At 37.5% G+C, this 19,355-nt stretch overlaps 1 protein-coding gene and 1 long non-coding RNA gene across 2 annotated transcripts in view; both read right to left on the reverse strand.

The window, feature by feature from the left end:
- Positions 1-658: 658 nt before the first annotated feature.
- Positions 659-19,355, reverse strand: part of LOC140161674 (uncharacterized) — a 48,069-nt gene continuing 29,372 nt past the window's right edge. The window contains exons 8-26 of the mRNA XM_072184975.1: positions 18,827-18,933; positions 18,485-18,698; positions 17,301-17,443; positions 13,952-14,320; positions 13,024-13,111; positions 12,622-12,698; positions 11,431-11,467; positions 11,156-11,253; positions 9,241-9,363; positions 8,941-9,092; positions 7,427-7,562; positions 6,931-7,080; positions 6,243-6,342; positions 5,843-5,925; positions 4,822-4,956; positions 3,915-4,049; positions 3,306-3,463; positions 2,337-2,472; positions 659-1,402 (exon numbers count right to left, since the gene is read on the reverse strand). Of these exons, the coding sequence (XP_072041076.1) occupies positions 1,256-1,402; positions 2,337-2,472; positions 3,306-3,463; positions 3,915-4,049; positions 4,822-4,956; positions 5,843-5,925; positions 6,243-6,342; positions 6,931-7,080; positions 7,427-7,562; positions 8,941-9,092; positions 9,241-9,363; positions 11,156-11,253; positions 11,431-11,467; positions 12,622-12,698; positions 13,024-13,111; positions 13,952-14,320; positions 17,301-17,443; positions 18,485-18,698; positions 18,827-18,933 (2,588 nt within the window). The 3' untranslated portion in view covers positions 659-1,255. The remainder of the gene's footprint in view (positions 1,403-2,336; positions 2,473-3,305; positions 3,464-3,914; positions 4,050-4,821; positions 4,957-5,842; positions 5,926-6,242; positions 6,343-6,930; positions 7,081-7,426; positions 7,563-8,940; positions 9,093-9,240; positions 9,364-11,155; positions 11,254-11,430; positions 11,468-12,621; positions 12,699-13,023; positions 13,112-13,951; positions 14,321-17,300; positions 17,444-18,484; positions 18,699-18,826; positions 18,934-19,355) is intronic.
- On the reverse strand, positions 14,406-17,022 carry LOC140162123 (uncharacterized). The gene is made up of 3 exons (XR_011860197.1): positions 16,955-17,022; positions 14,602-14,692; positions 14,406-14,488 (listed from the first exon to the last, which is right to left on the reverse strand). It is a non-coding gene; the product is annotated as an uncharacterized lncRNA (long non-coding RNA).

Here is a 19,355-nt window from a genome sequence, read left to right on the forward strand (position 1 = left end):
TTTCTGCGGGGTTTCTGCCTTGTCACGTGGTACTGGTATAATTTAAAATTGCGATTATATGTTCAAATAAGTTTCAAGATGGCTACAACAAGTCAGGTAGCCGAGCGGTCTGAGGTGTTGGAATTAGGCCGATGCTGTATGCATGATAGCGGCGCGGTGTGGGTCCGATCCCAACCTCCACCGATCTTAATTTACTTTTTATTTTAATTTCATATTAGGGAAATGTGGCTGGGAGAATTTATGTATGGAGCACAGTGTAATTTACCCATTACCAACTTCAAAGTAATGCGCCATATTGCCTTAGCTCCAAAGCTGCAGCACCCATATTTATCCAACAGTCAAATATGTTGTAAAATCACTCATTAACTTTCATGTTCATTTATTTTTCAGATTCAAATTATTGTTAAATTATTCAAATGCTTATATTTACCCAATAACGTATTGAGATTAAACATTGACTTTGTTGTATATTTTACACCCTGCTACGATTGGTACACGCAGTCAGCAGTACTACTAGTACTACTAGTGTTTATGCATGCAGCGCGTGCATAGCTGAAGCCCGTTCCCACACACACACACAAAGCGGCCATGTGAAAGATGGATTTTTAATGTCACAAAAAACAAAAGATCCGCCAAATTTGCAACGGATCCGCCTCACAAGCTGCAGCGCATTCAATACACAATGTTAATTTGAGATAGACAGTGACATTCATAATTACAAAAATTAAATATTTGCAATTAAAAATTCGTGTTTTTGAACGATTCTGAATTTTATCAATGAAAATGCAGCGATGACGTCATTGGGTTAACGATTTTCCAACTGCTGATTGGTTGATTGCGTGACTGTCTGTGATCTGTGCATGCACGGTACGGTCCGTAGGGAATGATTTTTCGTATGGGTAAAATACACTGTGTGGCGTTGGGAGGATTGTATATCTGCAATCATTGATTGAATACAATACCGCTCTTTTCAAAGATACTAATCTTAGAGGTGCGAGTGATCAGCATGATATGAATATTCTATAGTATTACGACCCAGGTCTCTATCCCTGTTCTCAGTGACATCTATGGTTCAATGCAGAGCTACCGCGTGAACGTACTAGTGCAGTGCGATATATTCAAATATTGTTTTAACCTATTGTTATGGCAGTAGTTAATCCTGTTACCTCATCACTTCTACGGCGAATAGCCATAGAAAGGATGCAATTAGTATTGTAAGTTTCTGATCATATAATTGTTTGAGTAGTAATGAGGCCTATGTGAACACGTTGGCATATATATCTGTGTCTATCTCATCGTCTGTAATATTTGGTTGGTCTGTTGGGCTCCGGTAGTTCTCGTATATACCACTGGAACTGTCCAGATGCGCTTGGATCGCCTCGTAGCAGAATGTGTACTGGTCCTAATGATAAATAAATAAATAAATAAATAAATAAATAAATAAATAAATAAATAAATAAATAAATAAATAAATAAATAAAAACAGCCTAGTAGCAGTATGTGTGATTGAACCAAACGTATAAAGAAAAAAAAATCTATGAAAATTGTGTTTTAGTATCAAGTCATAAATAATGGCCTATTCTATGAATATTTGAGTTGAAATTATCTTCTTGCTGTTATTTTGGTTAACATTTAGAGGAACACAAATTTGATCAATAACATAATGTTTTTGTGGATTCGATTAGAACACATAGATCTCATTCGACGAGCTGTATCCTTAAATTTGAGCCTTTACCTTGCACTTATTTTGTCATCTTTTATGACTGTCTAGATCTTGATCTTAAAAAATGTATTAAATTTGAAGGAACCAGTCACTTTATGCCTAAGAAAACATGCACTTAAAAAATTGCTTAAATATGTTCCGTTCGACACTCTTTACATCATAAAACCCCGGGGGGGGGGGGGGGGCACTCAACTTAAATTTTGGTAGGGGTGTGTGGCGCGGAGCGCCAAACTTTGGGAACTAAGAACTGATTTTCGGGCAAAATAGGGGCTTGAAGAACTGAAATTAGGGCCAAATTATAGGCTGTTGAGCTAAAAATTTCTAAATTATTTCAAAATCGAAATGTGGGGCTTAAGGAACTGCCGGAGAGCCTGAAAAAGGGACCATTGACCGCCGCACATACCCGTACCACCTTAACATGTGAGTGCCCCCCCGGGCATAAAACAAGAACTACTAGACCTACAAAAGCGTAACTGTGATATTGAATTGTTCGTCATTATTCACATGCAGGATAACACGATTCGACCCATTCACAGCTAACTACTCTAACTAGACTTAGGAATGTTTACGAATGACCAAAATTTTACAAAATCTGCAAATCTGAGCAACCAACCAAGTTCTGTACAGCTTGCGGTCTGGCCAGTCGGAGTTTCCTCACGGCTTGAAAGACATCAAGTTCGTCTTCTTTGTCCAGTTCTTCAAGTATCAACATGATCGCAAGAAACGCACAGGAGGCACCGACTCCATTTCTGTTACAGAGATAAAATACTCGATCGACTTATCGTCACCCTCATAACAAAAAGTCATTCTTATATGTTTCTCATTTGCAATTTTGATTTTCTGAGTAATAAACCCATAATTAATCAAATTTCCAGCCGCATTCTTCATTAACTGGTGGAATACATCTCTTTTGATGTATTCCACAAGTTCATAAAGAATACGGCTGGAAATTTGATTAGGCAGTTTTGTTATGAGGGTGACGTTATAATTTAGCTATCGCATTAATTGATATTTGTAGGTGTTATTTTTTAAAACTTAATTATTATCTTGATATATGTACAAAATATGTTGTAACGTGGGACATTTTTTCCGCATGTTCTAGGATAGTCAAGGTTAAACGTGAACCTTTAATAACTACGGCTAACTACGGCCGCACAGAAGGTTGTCCATCTTTACATTTTCTTTTTTACGTGTTGTTTGCGATCTTACTGCTGCCTTTTACAATTGCCATTTCTCAAAGCTTTTGACAATTTGACTACATAAGGTAATACGGAGAATCACACCGTAGGACCTCAAGTAGGCCCTATATATCTCAATTGTCAGGACACAGAGGTTTCTCCTCAGTATGTTTCAACACTGATAGAATGACTTTGAATGTCTTAGGTACAAAAACTTATACTCTCAACTTGAGGTCAAGTTTTAGGTTATGATTGTTGAATGGGCGGTTACAAAACATGTCGCTGGCAATGAGACCATTTCTGTCACGGTCATTCCATAAGCGACAACGAATCCCAAATGATAGGTCAAAGATAAGGAGTAAGGAGGGTAATGGAATCACAATAAATATAGCTACTGTTCTTACATGCAATGGACGACTACTCGTTGGTTGTTGCTCTGTTTCTGCCATTGGTTGAGACGGTCTATCAAGGTAAAGACAGATTGTAGTGAGGTGGGCTTGTCGTCTTTAGATGGCCAGTTTTGCAGAGCCAACTGATGGACCGTTCTGTCGTTCCCGTTATCCTAAAATGAAGCAAAGATGTATGTGAATAAATTGAAACGTTGCCACATCTTAGCAGTAAACCAGCCATTTTTAGCTTTTAAAAAAAATATTCATGCCGTCAAAGGTCACTTTAAATCGATAAATCGATTGAAAATGACCCTTGACCTCATGAATATGCATTGTAATGAATCTGATAACACATAAGCATGAGAAGGCATGATATTGGCGAATACCGATGGGTATCCATTGTCATCCTTTCATTATCAGCTTCAGGCTGATTTTTAAAACATAAGGAATTAAACATGAAAGAAAGAATGCTCACAACAAATCGAATGCAAAAGTTATTGGCATCTTTGGAAATACCAGAACCATGACAACGCTATCTTGGAGCGTTCAAAACAAAAACAAAAAAACCATTTAGGATTATATTGGTATGATAATGTGATTATTATACAACAGATTAAAACTTACCTTTTCCTTTATATTGGAGAGAAGAAATGTCCTCTCTACGACGTCGCTGACACTGTTGTCTTCTTCGGTACATTCAATTCTTAATGGGCCAAAACTAATAGTGTCTCCTTTGTCCGGCCAGTACTTTATCATTGACTGAAACAAAATAAGACTTTATTAGTCCAATCTGGTAAGCTTAGAAATGTAAGAGTTGCGGAGTAACGGTATAATTGAAAGAAAATTACTTTCCTATTTACCTAATAACAAACATTACTTTTTTCAAAAGGTTTTGCTTCTTAATAATATAATATACAATAGAGTGTAAAATCAGTTTTAGTTTAAATATGGGAATTTATAACGAGACATGCAGTCTTCTCCGCTGCTTAACACTTGTTCAGGTACAGGTGCATGTCGAAAATTGATATGGGTTAGAAAAGAAGAGTTCTCATATAATTAGTTGTCAATTCGGGTTTTATTATACAACATTAACTTTCAACATTTTGTTGCCTGAATGTTTTGAGTCATCCATTAGTAGAAAATTGTCAAAATTATGAATCAAATTCTCCACTCACTATGCTCACTAACGGCTTTTAGTAACGTTGCGTTCACAGGTCTTCGTCAGACTGCGCAGAAACTTGACTGATAGCCTCGTCACGTAAGTGATTGCCACGCTATCGCACGCTTGTTACTCCGTCGTGAAACAGTTTCCTGACAATTACCACCACGTGACCAAGCAACCTAAAGTATCTGCGTAGTCTGATGAAGTCCCGATGAACGAGTTGCAGAATTTTGATTTACAAATTTGCCCATTTCACTTCCTTTGTCTATTTCACTTCCTTTCATGTCCCCTGAATTTACTAAAAGCTTTCGGGCCTTCACTGAACGCCTTTATTATGAAATACAGGAATTTAGTTGGGACAAAACTTACCGTGTCTTCCATGTCTAAAGTGTTGAGCATAACAATTGAAGAGAACTTGTAGTCATACACCATACGCCAGATATCAGCTACCGTGTCTGGAAGAGGCATTTGTGTTACGAGGTGTTGGTTGCTCATCTGATTTCCCTGGATATAAGATAAATGGTAAATATGACAAGAAAGAACAGTATACCAATTAAAACAAGACAACAAATAAACACAAGCCTACTTGAAAAAAAAACTGTGCCTGCATGAGATTCGAACCTACGACCTTCCAACCTCCAGACGGACGCTCTATTCAGTGGCGTAACCAGTGGGGGGGAGCCGGGGGCAAGCTGCCCCCCCGGACACAAAAAACTGGGAAGAAGAGCAAAAAATTGGGAAGGGGAAAAGGGGGAAGGAGAGAAAAAGATGGAAGAAAAAAGGGGAAGGAGAAGAGAAAAAGGGGAAAAAGAGGGAAGAAGAGAAAGGGAAAGAAGAAGGAGAAAGGAAGGAGAAAGGGGAAGGAGAAGAGAAAGGGAAGGAGAAGAGAAAAGGGAAAGAAAGAGGGAAGAAGATCTATACTACTTTCAGTGTGCAATTTTGTACTCTGAACACTGGATTTTTAGCTTCTAATATGCCAAAACCTTGACCCCCGCCAGGGGCTTTGCCCCTGGACCCCACCCGTTTATCGCTTCGCGGCAAGCCGCTCGCGATGCGCACATAAATAATACAACTTTTGGTCAAAAATTGGGAAATTTTTCAATCTTGCCCCCCCCGGAAGGTCAGGTCTGGTTACGCCCCTGGCTCTATTCCATTTAAAGCTACCGGCTCCCACTGATAAACGGTGGTTTAAACTGGGTCTAATGTAAGCAGTCGAGGTATACAATACACACAAACAAAATTACGTAAGTACACAAGAACAGCAGATATGACAGTAAATATGACAGTAAATGATGCAGAAAGTTTAATCGGTCGATTATCAACTGATACCGAGATTTTAGATATTTTAGAAAATTGGTAAGTGATTAAAAGTGATTAACAAAGTTCTTACATCAATATATGCAGCATTGATGTAATTGGTACTGTTTTCTAGTTGGGTCATCAGGTAAGGACGAACCGAATCAGCTGCAAAAAATAATGAAAAAAAAAAAAGGTTTTGTAAGAGTTTTAAATAATTATTTAAGCGTATAGGTTTTGTGGTTTGGGTCACGCAAATCAATATATCTGTTTGCAAACTGTCTCAATATCCAAACAGGACAAAGGAGGTAATATTGGAAATGTAGTTATTATATCATTAAATTGGCCTATCACTGTCAACGATAATAATAAAGTCCCGATAGGCATCATTTTGGGTCAGTTTTATCATGTTTATCGCAGGTTTGAAATAATTCATCGTTACAATATGAATTTTCTTTATTCGTTTTATCATATTAATAATATAAACACTCTACTTGGTACTATATCGGGACATCGATTCTTGGGTGCATTTTCATCGCTGAGGGCTCCTTTGCATTTCTCCTTTTTAGGAAACGTAGTTATCTTTTCCAAAGCCTGTAAAAGTAGGATGCAATAAATAATCACAATCGCAATAATTACAACAAGTACCAGTGTACTGGACAACATGTAACAAAGGATTAACTATGAATAATTTTAACTTTAACTTTTATGTATTTTAGAGCGGCAACATCAACCGATGGATAGTGGTTTTGGTTTATACAGGTTCATTTGAATGCATCGAATATTCTCTCAACAATTGCTTTACAGTTTTAATTTTATCATGTTTACGCTATATCTCTGATAATCTCAGCCTTTTAGATGCAGTGAAAAGAAAGTGAAACAAAAGAGAAAAAACGGAATACAATTTCGTGTTTGGTGTTACACCCTTTTATACGAATAAAAGTAGACAGAATATTTTATTGTATTATCAGGAGATAAAGCTTTAAAACATTTTTGTGTTTGTGGAAGGCCCATACGGAACAAGAACCTTGAAGGTTAACAACTTGTTTTAAACTTAATTTAAGCAAAATGTGCGCTAAGCATAGGCACAACGCCTAGACGTTGATCCACAAGCCTCGGCACACTTTACAGGGTTATTGAAATAAAACACGCCGTTTTTCATTATTTATATGCACACTATACCTCAAACTGTTCTTCGATGCTAGATTTCTGCGTCGATGGATTAATTGTCTTTAATTTCGCGAATTCTGCTTGAAAAGTGTCCTTTTTCATTGTAGTATCGTTACACAGGAAAGCTTCTACCAGGACGTCAAATATGAATTGGTATTGCAACTACAAGGAACAATCAAGACAAATTAGAATTCATCAAATCACTGTCACAAGAACGGTAATTAGTTTATGATAAACTTTAATACAATCCTATTTTATAATATTTTAGATCACCCTGTTTTGTCACAGTGATCTTCAATCATACAACCATTGAGTTGGAATTCTCATATACTGAAATCTTACGAACCAACCTGGTTACATCAAGTTATATGTACAGCTGCCCTTTACAAACAAGACATTTCTCAATGTTTTTTAGATCCTAAATTGTAACTCATTCCATCAATCTGTGAGCAAACAGTGCCCTTACCATAACACTTCTATCAACTAAAATAAAACCGCAATAACTTACCGCAGTTTGAACCATTTTCATCCGATTGTTTCTCATCTTTGACACAAATGAATACACGTCAACAGCGCCCTCTTGTTTGGATCGTTCCGTCATAGCTTCGACAGTGATGTAAGTGCCTGTTCGTCCAACACCAGCACTTAAAATATCATATGATTATAGAAATTAGTAATAGGGCCTATAAATCGTTTTAACAACGGCGCACGTTGAAGTGTTAATTCGGTCGAACCACAATATAATGCGCCGCCAGCGGTTGCTCGGGTAAGGCCACACAAACTACCTGCCAATATTGTAACGTATAACGCTGTTTCTGATTGGCTTTTAGATATTACACAGAAAATTACATCCGAGAACATAATAATAAATTGATAGAGCTCTGTGGTAAAAAATCACTCCACATAACTATGGTACTGATGGTCAAGACTCATTAATATTAATGATTGTTACGTATTTTGAAAGCTTTGTTTCAAGGCGCGCAGAATTTGAGGGAAAGATTTCAGTCAATCAAGAAGGGCTTGTGATGTTATCATTTGTAGACGGTTTGTGTAGAGTGAAAGGAATCAAATTGACGGCGGAGGAGACTAGGTCAAATACGCAGTGCGCCATTGGTAAAAGTTGATATCCAAGCCCCGCGAAATGTACAGGAACACATGGCAATGTTTGTTTAATGGTGTTAAACACATAATACACACTGACATAACGATTTACAATTATACTGAAAATATTCTGATCGCCCGGAATACTTGATTTGATTTGAATATTGTTTATATCTCGACACTTGCGTGTAAATCCAATGGTGACGGGAACGGCAAAGTCGCCGATGGATATCCAAAAATGGATTGGCAAATGCAACCGCTGGCTGTGCATCGTATTGTGAATAAATGAATCGCACGTTTTTGCAAGTTTTGTAGATTGTCCCACAGTCTCGGTATCATCTGTGGTAAATACTCCCGAGCTAAAACCACCTTCCCTTTCATCACTCCACAGACCACTATATTGTACAAACTTAGCAAATTTTAGTTATCACAACCGAATAAACCATCACCATGCAGACCATGATAACCGACCAGCAATAATGCTCCTGGAGCACTTAATCTACAGACCTACTGTACTCGTTTTATTATCTCTCTACAACGTCATTTGGGTGGATTAATATAATAATAATAATGGTATAGTGCACATTACCATTCGTTATGCACGAAATTTCAATTTTTGAAACTGACTTTCGATGAGTGGCACACATGTTCATCACAAGAAGATCCTATTTTATGATGTTGTGTTAGACTTGCCCTTGGCCATTGGCGATTTTAGATCGAATGATGGCGTTGAACGTGTGTCATACATCAAAAGCTTTGTTGAATTTGTTGTACTGAAAGTCAGATTAAACTTTTGGAAATTGCATATCACCAGCACGTGTGAGCTTGTATTCAAGGATTGAACTTTACCGCGATACATAGATCTATATAATACATTTGAAGAATAGTTTATTTAGAAAGCTTTTGGGATTTCAATTCTACCTGCAATGCACCACTATTGGTCCAGCTTTTTCTGGATTATTGCCGTTGACGCGTTTCATAAAACGTAGTAGAGATGGGGCTTGAGGCACTCCCATATCAGGCCAAGCGGTGAAATGGTATTGGTACACCTCACGTGCTTCAGCTTCGGCTACCTGAAATTAAAAAGGACGTGGAATTGTTGTTTTGAAGCATACCATAAATCGGAAGATGACATCACTAGTTGACTGGAGTGGTTGAATGTTTTTGACAGTGTAAATTTCAAATACTTATGTTTGTATTGACATTAAAAAAAAATCTTACTTCAGTTGCTGCAATGTTGAAAGTTCTTATTACACAATTGGTGACTATCTGTTCTCCAGTGGGCGTCACCTTTACTTCTCCATATTGCGTAGCCTTGTCTGGCCAGTACTGGTCACACTTTATCTACGAAAAGAGGTTGATCAAGAATAATTTTATATGAATTAGAGAATAAAGGTATTGTTTTTAGAGTGCATCATCTATCGTCTCATATAACACGGGCGACATCATTATTTTTTAGTAAAACAACGAGGGGAAACCGATTTGTTTTACGCCAAAAATAATGATGTCGCGTGTTATATGAGACGATAGATGCATGACAGCGGCTAAAAACAATACCTTTATTCTCATTCTTAAACACTTCAATTCAAATATATGTATCAATCATAAGTATACCAAATTTTAATCAAACAAATTCCCACATTTTACAAGGAATTACCTAAGGCTAGAATCGATCAGTCCCGTTGTTGCCATGCACCTCCGAGTGGTTCAAAAAGCGTGTATGAGTATCGTGTTGACGCGCAAAGAGCTATAAAGTATGTGATATCGTGTCATATCACACGGGTGGGAACCAATAAGATTGCAAGAACATTCTCAAGTGTTTAAGAATTAGCGGTACAACTACAACAACATTAACATCACCAACAAAAACAACAAAACAAAACATTCTAAGTCAAACACGAGCAGCGTTTGTCAATGTTCCTAATGTAAACCTAACAACAAAATCTGCTTCATATGACAGAAAAACAAACAAAACAACTATAATGTTTGTGTGAAGGTGCCCCTAGAACAAGACTTGTTACCGTCTGTCTACGTCATCTATACATATTTCTGTCTTGTGTTACTCATTCCTCATGCTGTACATCATCTGACAGAATTGTATTCTAGTAACATATAATAAATCCCCGCAGAAGCTCTCGGCACCCTAGACTATGCCATAGTCGAATTTTATTAAAAATATGTTATTATTAGTCATGATGAACCCATTTCGTTGAACTCAAAATTATACTGATGTTTATTAAAATTAAAGTATTCAATAGTAAAATGGTCATAAAGAGTTAAAAATATCAGACGATTAGTGAAAATAAAAGTAATTGAATGCAACATTATCTTGCATAATTATAACGGCTCACTTTAATACTGAACAATTCTGATTTTGGAATCTACCAGTTTATTGATAGCGAACCCCGATAATTCGACTATGAACTTTGAATTGTAAGCAGAACTTTATCCCCTGGACTTTGCTCTCTAAAAACACACTGTCAAGCATACTTGTTTATCAGTCCATTAACCACAAGTACTAAGCATGGACGCGCCGGGACGCGCTAGATGTTTGATGAGAGATTAACTTTCGCGTCAACACAAAAGCGCCGCAAATACCACAGACAGTTGTTTACGGTGTAGTTAATGGTAATGGCGCAGGCCCAGACGATTTAAACCATAGCGAGGTATTCTAATGAATTTACATTAAACACACCAATCACAAGGCAGATCCATTTAAAGATGCATTACATCATGGCCAATTTTAGTTAGGCCAGAAATTGGCCTAACTCTCCATAGAGTCCCGTGTTAAAAATCTTAACCGCAAGGCAATGTCAGTAGTCCACTTGGGAAGCTAACAAACAGAGGGAGTAGGGTGACTGATCAGATGCGAAAATCTATCAATTGTGCACACATTAATTAAATCAGAGTTTTAAGCTGAAATACAATATCCAGAGTATGCACAATGGGCAAGTGGACTACGGGGTAGTCTATCGGCACCCGTGAGAACCGGCAATATTTCTTGCAGTGTGTGTGATAAAAGTGGACATCATCATCAAAGAAAAGTCTTTGGGAAAAATTATGATTTGAGAAACACAAGCAAAAGCAGACAAAAACCAACCAACCAAACAAAATACGAAAACATTCAACACCATACCTTTGCGTTTTCTATGAGATTGGTAAGCATAACAATCTTCCTGACATCATACTGCCAAACCATTCTCCAAAAATCACTATTTGATGCCATATTTGGACCTGAAAAAGAAAACAAATAAGCTATGAAATACGATGTCCTGAAATCTCAGCATTATAATTCCCTATAATTACAAAATAATAATTACACAAACAAAGTTTTTTAGATTATTTTGTGTTTAAACTTCGCCCTTTGAAGCCGCTAGCCATGATAGAGGATCGATTCAATAATGCACTTACCCTGACACGCAATATACTGCTGGTCTTTGTACATTCCCTGTAGGAAGAATACAATAACACATAACAAAATGTTTCAACAACATCTATGCTTAGGCCTATTCATTGACACACTGCAAACACAAGTACATCCCACCACACAAACGACCATACCCTCACTAACCCCCATAAACCCCAAACGCACACCACCCCTATCAAACACCCTTCATACTATGGTGTTATATTCGAAGAAAAAACCCGCAGCTCCACGCGGAGGCTACGATCTTTAGGAATTACTATAAAACAAGCGCAAGAAAGCGACAGCGACTTCCATAGTAAAGACTTGCTTGTGATTTAGGTGCAACTTTAGAAGACCTCCGCAGGGCTACTACCTAGCAAACACAAAACGTTTTCGACATCATTCGCAAAAGGTTATAAAAGGTTGTCAGACAACGTTTAAATGTCGGGTTATATAAAGGGTATATTAAAGGTATAAAACGTTTTCATAACATTAAAAACATTTTTTGATAATCGACTGCTCAGCAAACAGAAAATGTTATACAGAAAACGTTTAAATGTCGGGTTATATAAAAGGTATAAAAACGTTTTAATAACATTCCAAAAACATTTTTGGAAACTTGATACAAAACATTCTAAACAGAATGTTATTTTGGGGTTGAAAAAATATTTTGTGAAAAATGATTGCCCAAAATATTTGCAATAACGTTTTTAAAACGTTTTCATGACCTTTATATAACCCGACATTTAAATGTTATTAAAACGTTTTGAAAAACACATTTTAAGAACATTTCTGTGTTTGCTGGATGCAAATATTTTAACATAATGTTCTTTAAGTGTTGACAAAATATTTGGCAAAATATGTTTGCAAAAATAGTTTACAATAAGAGTTTGAAAACATTTTAAAAATATTGCTGTAGTGTGTTTTCGTACAAAACGTTTTAAAACGTTGTCATGACTTTTATATACCCCGACATTTTAATGTTATTAAAACATTTTTACGTAAACCAAAAGTCAAAATATAACTTATTTAAAACGTTTTTAAAACGTTTTTGTGTTTGCTGGGTAAGGTCACCTAATGACTACTTCGCGGTCTCCGCGCGGCATACGCAGTTTTGTTTTCTACAAATATACCACCATATAGATACACCAACCCACCCCATTAATATTATTATGCCTTAAAAGATTGCAACTCACATCTATGAAGCTTGCATTTATGTAATCTGAATTAGAAACATTTTCCAGTGGTGTCAATACTACTCTGGAATGATCGTCTGGATAAAGAAGAAGAAGAAGAAGAAGAAGAAGAAAAAAGATGGAACAAAAATCGCCCTTTTCAGGGTAAAGGGTAAGGATGATCTTAAACGTGGCCCTCATTGGAGATAATATAACTCATAGAACGATTCTTATCATTTAATTATCCATTTCTGTTGATTATTTTAAATATGCTATTTTCAGCGTCAGCTGCAAAAAGACTATGACACTCCGCGCGAGAGCAATAGTCAATTTTCCATTGCACTCACGGGTAGCTACCATGGCATATGACACTTTCTTATGTGCGATGGGGATATAATGAACCTTTAATTTCGATTTGCTTACATGCCACAATGTTACAGTATCTGTTTTTCGTTTTATTCGCTGGATCCTTTGCGACACTCCATGGATGGAGATTATCCTCAGGCAAAGTCTGTAATAAAATAGAATAGTCTGATTATAGTAATAAGGCACCACATCCAATTTGGTCCTATAGAACTATCGGTGCCCGGTTTGGTACCGATGACTGTTAACAGCACTCCCTGGAGATGTAATAAATTGCATCAAGCATAATATTTAACAGTTGCGTAGTGTTATTGTTGTTACTGTATAAATGTTCAGGGTACGATAAAAAGTGCCATCGGTACCTATTCGGGTACCGATAGCGCTATACAGGCTGTATCAAAATGATTGGTACCCATCAGTTTCCAGTTGATTGAAAAGCCTGCTGCTTCCAAATGCAGCATAGGATCATATTGAAATGGCCACAATTTGTAGTTTACAGCCTTTCAGAACATTTATCTACAAATTAGGTGCATCGAATGTTGCATTTTGATATGGCAGTCTTGCCTATAATCACTGGAAACTGGTGGGTACCAATCATTTTGATACACCCTGTAGGACCAAAAAAGATGTTTGTTTATTTCTTCTTTATACTGAGTCCATATTCAGGGGAAAATTTAAGTATTCTCCTGTTCTTCCATATGGCCCAGTATCGCATATGGAATCGTCAGAGCTATTAAAAGTATACATGTATTATACTTCGTCTTCGGACCCGCTGATGTTTTCTAGGTTAAGTATTATCAACGAAGACTTGAGGCATGGTTGATGCCCTCACAATAGTAATATGTGCACTAGTCCAAGAAATCTGCAATTTATTTACTTCAACTTGTAACTTAATTTGTTCAATACACACCTTACTAACAGTTCTAAACAGGGGAAGATACAAACATGTATTCGCAATTTATTTGTTCTGAAAGCTACACGATCGTACCTCAAACTCGGTCCTAAATAAGTTGGCCTCCTTCTTTGCCTGAACATACTCGTGAAATGCCTCCAATTTGATTGGATCTGGTCGTGGTGCTGGCTTAACTGCTGATGTTGGTTTTGTTGCTGTTGTTGACGGCTCTACCGAGGAAGTGTCTGCTGCCGCTTCGTTTGCTGTTGGTATTGGTTGTATCGTGGTGGATGCATCTGCTGAAGATGGTTTTAGCTCTGGTGTAGGTTTCACATCAGAAGCACCTGAAACTTTTGTTGGTGTGGCATTTTCCTTGATAGAATCCGACTTTATTGAGGAGGCATCGGGATCCTTAGTAATCACTTTGTTATTGTGTCCAACAGGGACATTGACGGCTTCTGTGAAAATCAAACATAGAAACAGTCATTCGTACCACATATTCTTACTGGCAACAGCTTAAACGAGGCGCAGTAATCACGGCCGGATTTACCTTTTTTGGGGGCCTTTTGTGGTTTTTGGGTGAGACCAATGTCACTTTCTTCGGTATCTTTAGTTGTCTTGCTTTGTTTCCGTCTGGAAAATAAAATAATTATACCATAATAATCAAATAAGTCGCAATTTAACAAGTTTGTTCTCAAAATATACGAAATAAATAGAAAATGCAACTTTCGTTTACAGAGACGTACCTCTTAACAAAGATCACACCAGCAATTAGAGCGAGTAGAATGAGAACGATTAAAACACACACCACAGGCAGCCATGCGGAAGATAAAGATCCTAAATGGGAGGAAATACAAAACGATAAAAATAAATAAAGCGTCTTTCAGAGAGGGGAGAGAGGGAGAGAAGGGGAGAGGGAGGTGGAGATAGAGATAAGGAAGGGGCGAGAGAGGGGGAGAGAGCAGAGAGGGGGAAAGAGGAGAAAAGGAGAGGGAGAGAGGGGGAGAGAGGAGAAAGATAGAGAAAGGGAGAGAGAGCATCTGCGAAACACTACCCTAGTCCATATATACTGCGCCGAAAAGGTATTCTTACGCTTGGAAAAACCATTACAATTTCAAAACTGAACCATATTGAGGTAGATTTGTTTTATAAAAGATGCGTTATAATAATCCTGCACATTACGACACCACATTGAATCCAATGTGACCTCAAGAAGTAAAGTTACAAGCTTTATTTGAAGCAGTTTTTATTTCAGTTTTTACTTCTCTGTACTTATCATAACTTTCATTTTATTTGTCAGCTCTTTTGTTTCAGTTTTCTTTTGTTCCTTTTGTTTTAAATGAAAGGCACGCACAAATTAGCCATTCACCACTCTCAAACCAGATGGAGTTTTGAATAGGCCAGTTTATCACTTTTAAAACGGGACCTTCGTCTAATCAAATGCTTGTAAATTTGCTTCATGAAGTCACATTGGATTCAATGTGGTGTCATAATGTACCGGATTAGATAATAAAGCAAATTAACCCCAATATGGTTCAGTTTTGAAATTGTGATTGTTTTTCGAAGCGTAATGATACTTTTTTGGGCGCAGTATACTAATTAGCGCAGTGTTTTTCAGATTTGGACTAGCGGCGTAAAGGACTAGCGCATTGCATTTCATATCCGGGCTGGCGGCGTGTTGGACTTGCACCGTGCATTTTTGATTTGGACTAGCGGTGTATCGGCTTTGTGGTGTGCATTTTTAGATAGCGGCGTGTGGGGCTAGCGAGTGCGAAAAGACACACATTTGCAAAATTGTCTTCATGGGATGTTGTACTCCAGAGCAGGGCTCGAATTTTAGCACCTGTACGTTGTAAACGCTTTGGGCAAGCTGTAACACCACAGACACTTGCCCGTGTGACCAGTTGTGAAATATGCACTCAAATTACTCCCGACGGCGCCCTTTCCTACAGAACTGCCTTTAAATAAGCAATGACTGCAGGAGTCAAATACTCATGAGAAAAAAAAAGCAAGTGAAATTCCTGACCCTTTGGTGTTTGACCGACATTAGAGGTATTTATAAACAGCTTGAGTGGGTACATGGATAAAATCAAAAATGTAATGGCAAGTTGATATGCTGGAGAGCAAGTTGTAAAACACAGCACCTGGTCCAACCTGAAACAGCGGACCAGTTGATAAAAAAAGTTAAGCGTAAGCCCTGCTCCAGAGGACTCCCGATACCGCCAAGGCAGCTATGGGAGAAAATTGGAGATACTAGTGATCATTGCTGACAGTGCGCGGAAACGAATGACTTCAATTATGCGTCTTGTCTGAAACATTTAGGTATCGCGTGCAGGTTGAATCAACTGCGTCTTTCAAATGCTTCTAGTATTATCACATCACAGCGATTGCATCGAGCGCATTTAGAGCGAAACCGAATCCCGGCCCCCCGCACTTTGTGCATCCGCAGGTATTCATGCTCGTCGAAACTTTCGCGAAATTGGGGGTGTTTTCAAATGAAGCTAGAAACGCGATTCGCGAAACACACAAAAAAGGGGTGTTTTTTTCAAACCATGTGTTCGCAAAATTGAAAAAAAAATGTATTTTCATCGAAATATTACTTCTCTCGCTTTTACCAAAGAAGAGGTAATATTTTATTATATCTTCTGTGGCTTTACGAAAATATTGCAGTTTCACAATTTTCCGTTTGGCGCATATATCCGGTGTGCACCTGGCCAAGTGATTGAAGTTCATACATTTAGCCATGGGACCTGTGAGCCAACTCTATACGCGTTTTTGCCAGAAAAGGGTATTAGAAATATCGTTCGTGTTTTAGCGAAAATAGGGGTATTGTCGAAGGGCAAATAATTCGCGAAATCGCTAAAAAGGGGTGTATTTCCCTGAAAATTTCGCGAAATGAGATGCAAAAGGGGTGTTTTTAAAGTTCACCGACAAGCATGAATACCCGCGGATGCACGGAGTGCGGGGGCCGGGAACCGAATACTCTCAAATTGTGCCCCATACGTGTATCATGATCCTATCGAGTCCGGGTTCTTTGGTTTTAATTCTGTGTTAGTACCCCATGTTTATTTACTGGGTGCAAGATATGTTAAGACAAACCTTTCACAGCCTTGCTTTCCGGCAAAGTTAATACCTCTAATCCATCAGACCAAGCTGTCTCAGATATCTGAAATCAATGAAATGATTAATCTTGTTATTTTATATTAATAAGTTTAATATCAACAAGCGATGGTGCAAACAAAGTTTAAACAGTAATTCAACACAAAAATAATTGAGACTAACCTCAATTTTTCGACGTGAAAACCCATGTAAAAGCTGACGTGCTTACTTATTTCCTTGTATCTATGTTTAACGGCATGATTTCCACCTACCCAAATCCAGGTCACAACCACAGAACCGTCGAAATATAATTTTGATCTACCTATTTATACAAAATATGACATACCGTATTGTTGAAATCAGTTGCATAACCGATTTGCAACATGTAAGTTGATTCTGATCTGAGTGGCGCGTTGAAATACCTTCCGTAAGTATTGTTATCACCAACAACGAACTTGAAATTATCAGTTATGTCGATTTCAGGAAATTCTGCAGTAATATACATGTTAGAAGATTCAAATACATGTCCAAAGCGAAGGGCCTCTCTTTTATCCATGTTTGTTACCAGTTGGACACCAACTTGATATACCCTAAAATTGAATAATTGGTATCAAATGGCTAATTATAGGTAAAGAATAAAATAATCTAGTATTATTGTTATCTATATCCAATTTTCGAACAGCTTAATAATTCCAGAATATGCATTTAATCTTAATACGACATGATCAACATGTTTCAAATAATGTCAATTTCATTCTCCCGTTTCACAATACGATGCGCATCCAGCGGTCGCTGGGTCGAGGCCAAAATACGCAGTGCATCATGGGAAAATGTCGATATTCAATGCCCGCGTAATACGAATACAATACAGGAACATACATCATTGGGGGTTAAATGTCATTATAATGATGCGAATGCACACTAAAACAACAATTTACAGTTATAGTAGATCTATTTTCTATCGCAGAGAATCCTTCGTAGAGCTGTTTTCAACATATTTATTATCACACTCGACTCGCGTGAAAATTCAATAGCAGCTATAACGGCGATGTCGACTCTAGAACGGCGATGTTGACTGCCAAGAGCAACCGCTGGCGGCGCATTGTATTGTGAAAAGCGAGAATTGTAAATAAGCTTATATAGTAATAAAATACTCACGTTACTAAGGCTTCCGTGCTTTTTGGAATATTGATTGTGACAGACGTGGAAGTAATTCTTTCTTCATCTATTGATAAAATTTTTGGCTTTGGAATGTCTATGAAATAATATGTTACAATATGTTATTAAAAAAGTACCTTTCTAATATAAATGTACATCATGTGTTAATTTTAGAAAAAAATATGACTGATCGATTTCAAGATGTTCACATATTTCTCAAGACTGTTGCATTGCAAGAGGCAACCCATCGAATACACAACGTAACTGATGGGTAAAACTTGCCCGGAGCTCGCCGTTGCCGTTTTTCTTCTTACTATACGACATATCATCTGAGGTAAAGCAAGGAATTTTTTTCTGGTACATTTTACTCACCTTCAACAGTTGCTGGGTTTGTGTAAGTTGTTTTGGCACTGGAAGGTCCTTTTCCAGCTTCTGTTTTGGCAGATAACTTTAGTTCATATTCAGTGGATGGTGTCAGGTTATATAATGTGTACTTTCTCTCCTCTCTGTCGATATCAGTCACATTCTCATTTTCCAAATCGGGGTCGAACTTTTCATACGGCTTTCCTATGATTTTCATGCTTATCTGTCACAGAGTAGGTGCCATTTTAAAAAGATTAAAAGGGAAAATAAAGGAAATGCGGTAATTAAGTAAATGCAGCCTGCAAATGTAACTAAAATAATGATTAAAACGTATTGGTAAAATTGTCTCACCGTGTACCCGGTAATAATACCATTAAGATGTTCTGGTTCATCCCAAGAAACTGATATCGATCTTTTTGTCACATTTACTATCTTGAAAGATGTGGGTGCACTTGGTTCTACAAAAATGAAATAGATAAGTTTTTCAGTGAACATGTCAAATTGTAGGGATCAAACACATTAAACATTGGGAAATAGCATACATGTGTTGAAATCGCACCATCCTCAATGAAAGGTCACTTTCCTTTGATGGCCATAATAATAAAATCAGCTCGCTGCACTGAAACAAACTAAATGCGTCGTAATGCATTATTATTGTGATTGTAAAAATACAACTATGTACCTGCTTGCTGAGAGGTTATTGACAATGAATGAGAAGAAGGTCCTTCTCCTGCGTCAGTCGAGCTGGATATTTCAAAACTGTAGTTGGTATACGGAATCAAATCAAGAACAGTCACAGTTGTATTTGGTGATGATACGGTCGAGTTTTCGACAACGTCGCCATTTTCATAACGCAGAATATAAGAATACGATGTAATTG

The sequence above is a fragment of the Amphiura filiformis genome, chromosome 10 (assembly GCF_039555335.1).
Source record: "Amphiura filiformis chromosome 10, Afil_fr2py, whole genome shotgun sequence".
NCBI classification, from domain to species: domain Eukaryota; kingdom Metazoa; phylum Echinodermata; class Ophiuroidea; order Amphilepidida; family Amphiuridae; genus Amphiura; species Amphiura filiformis.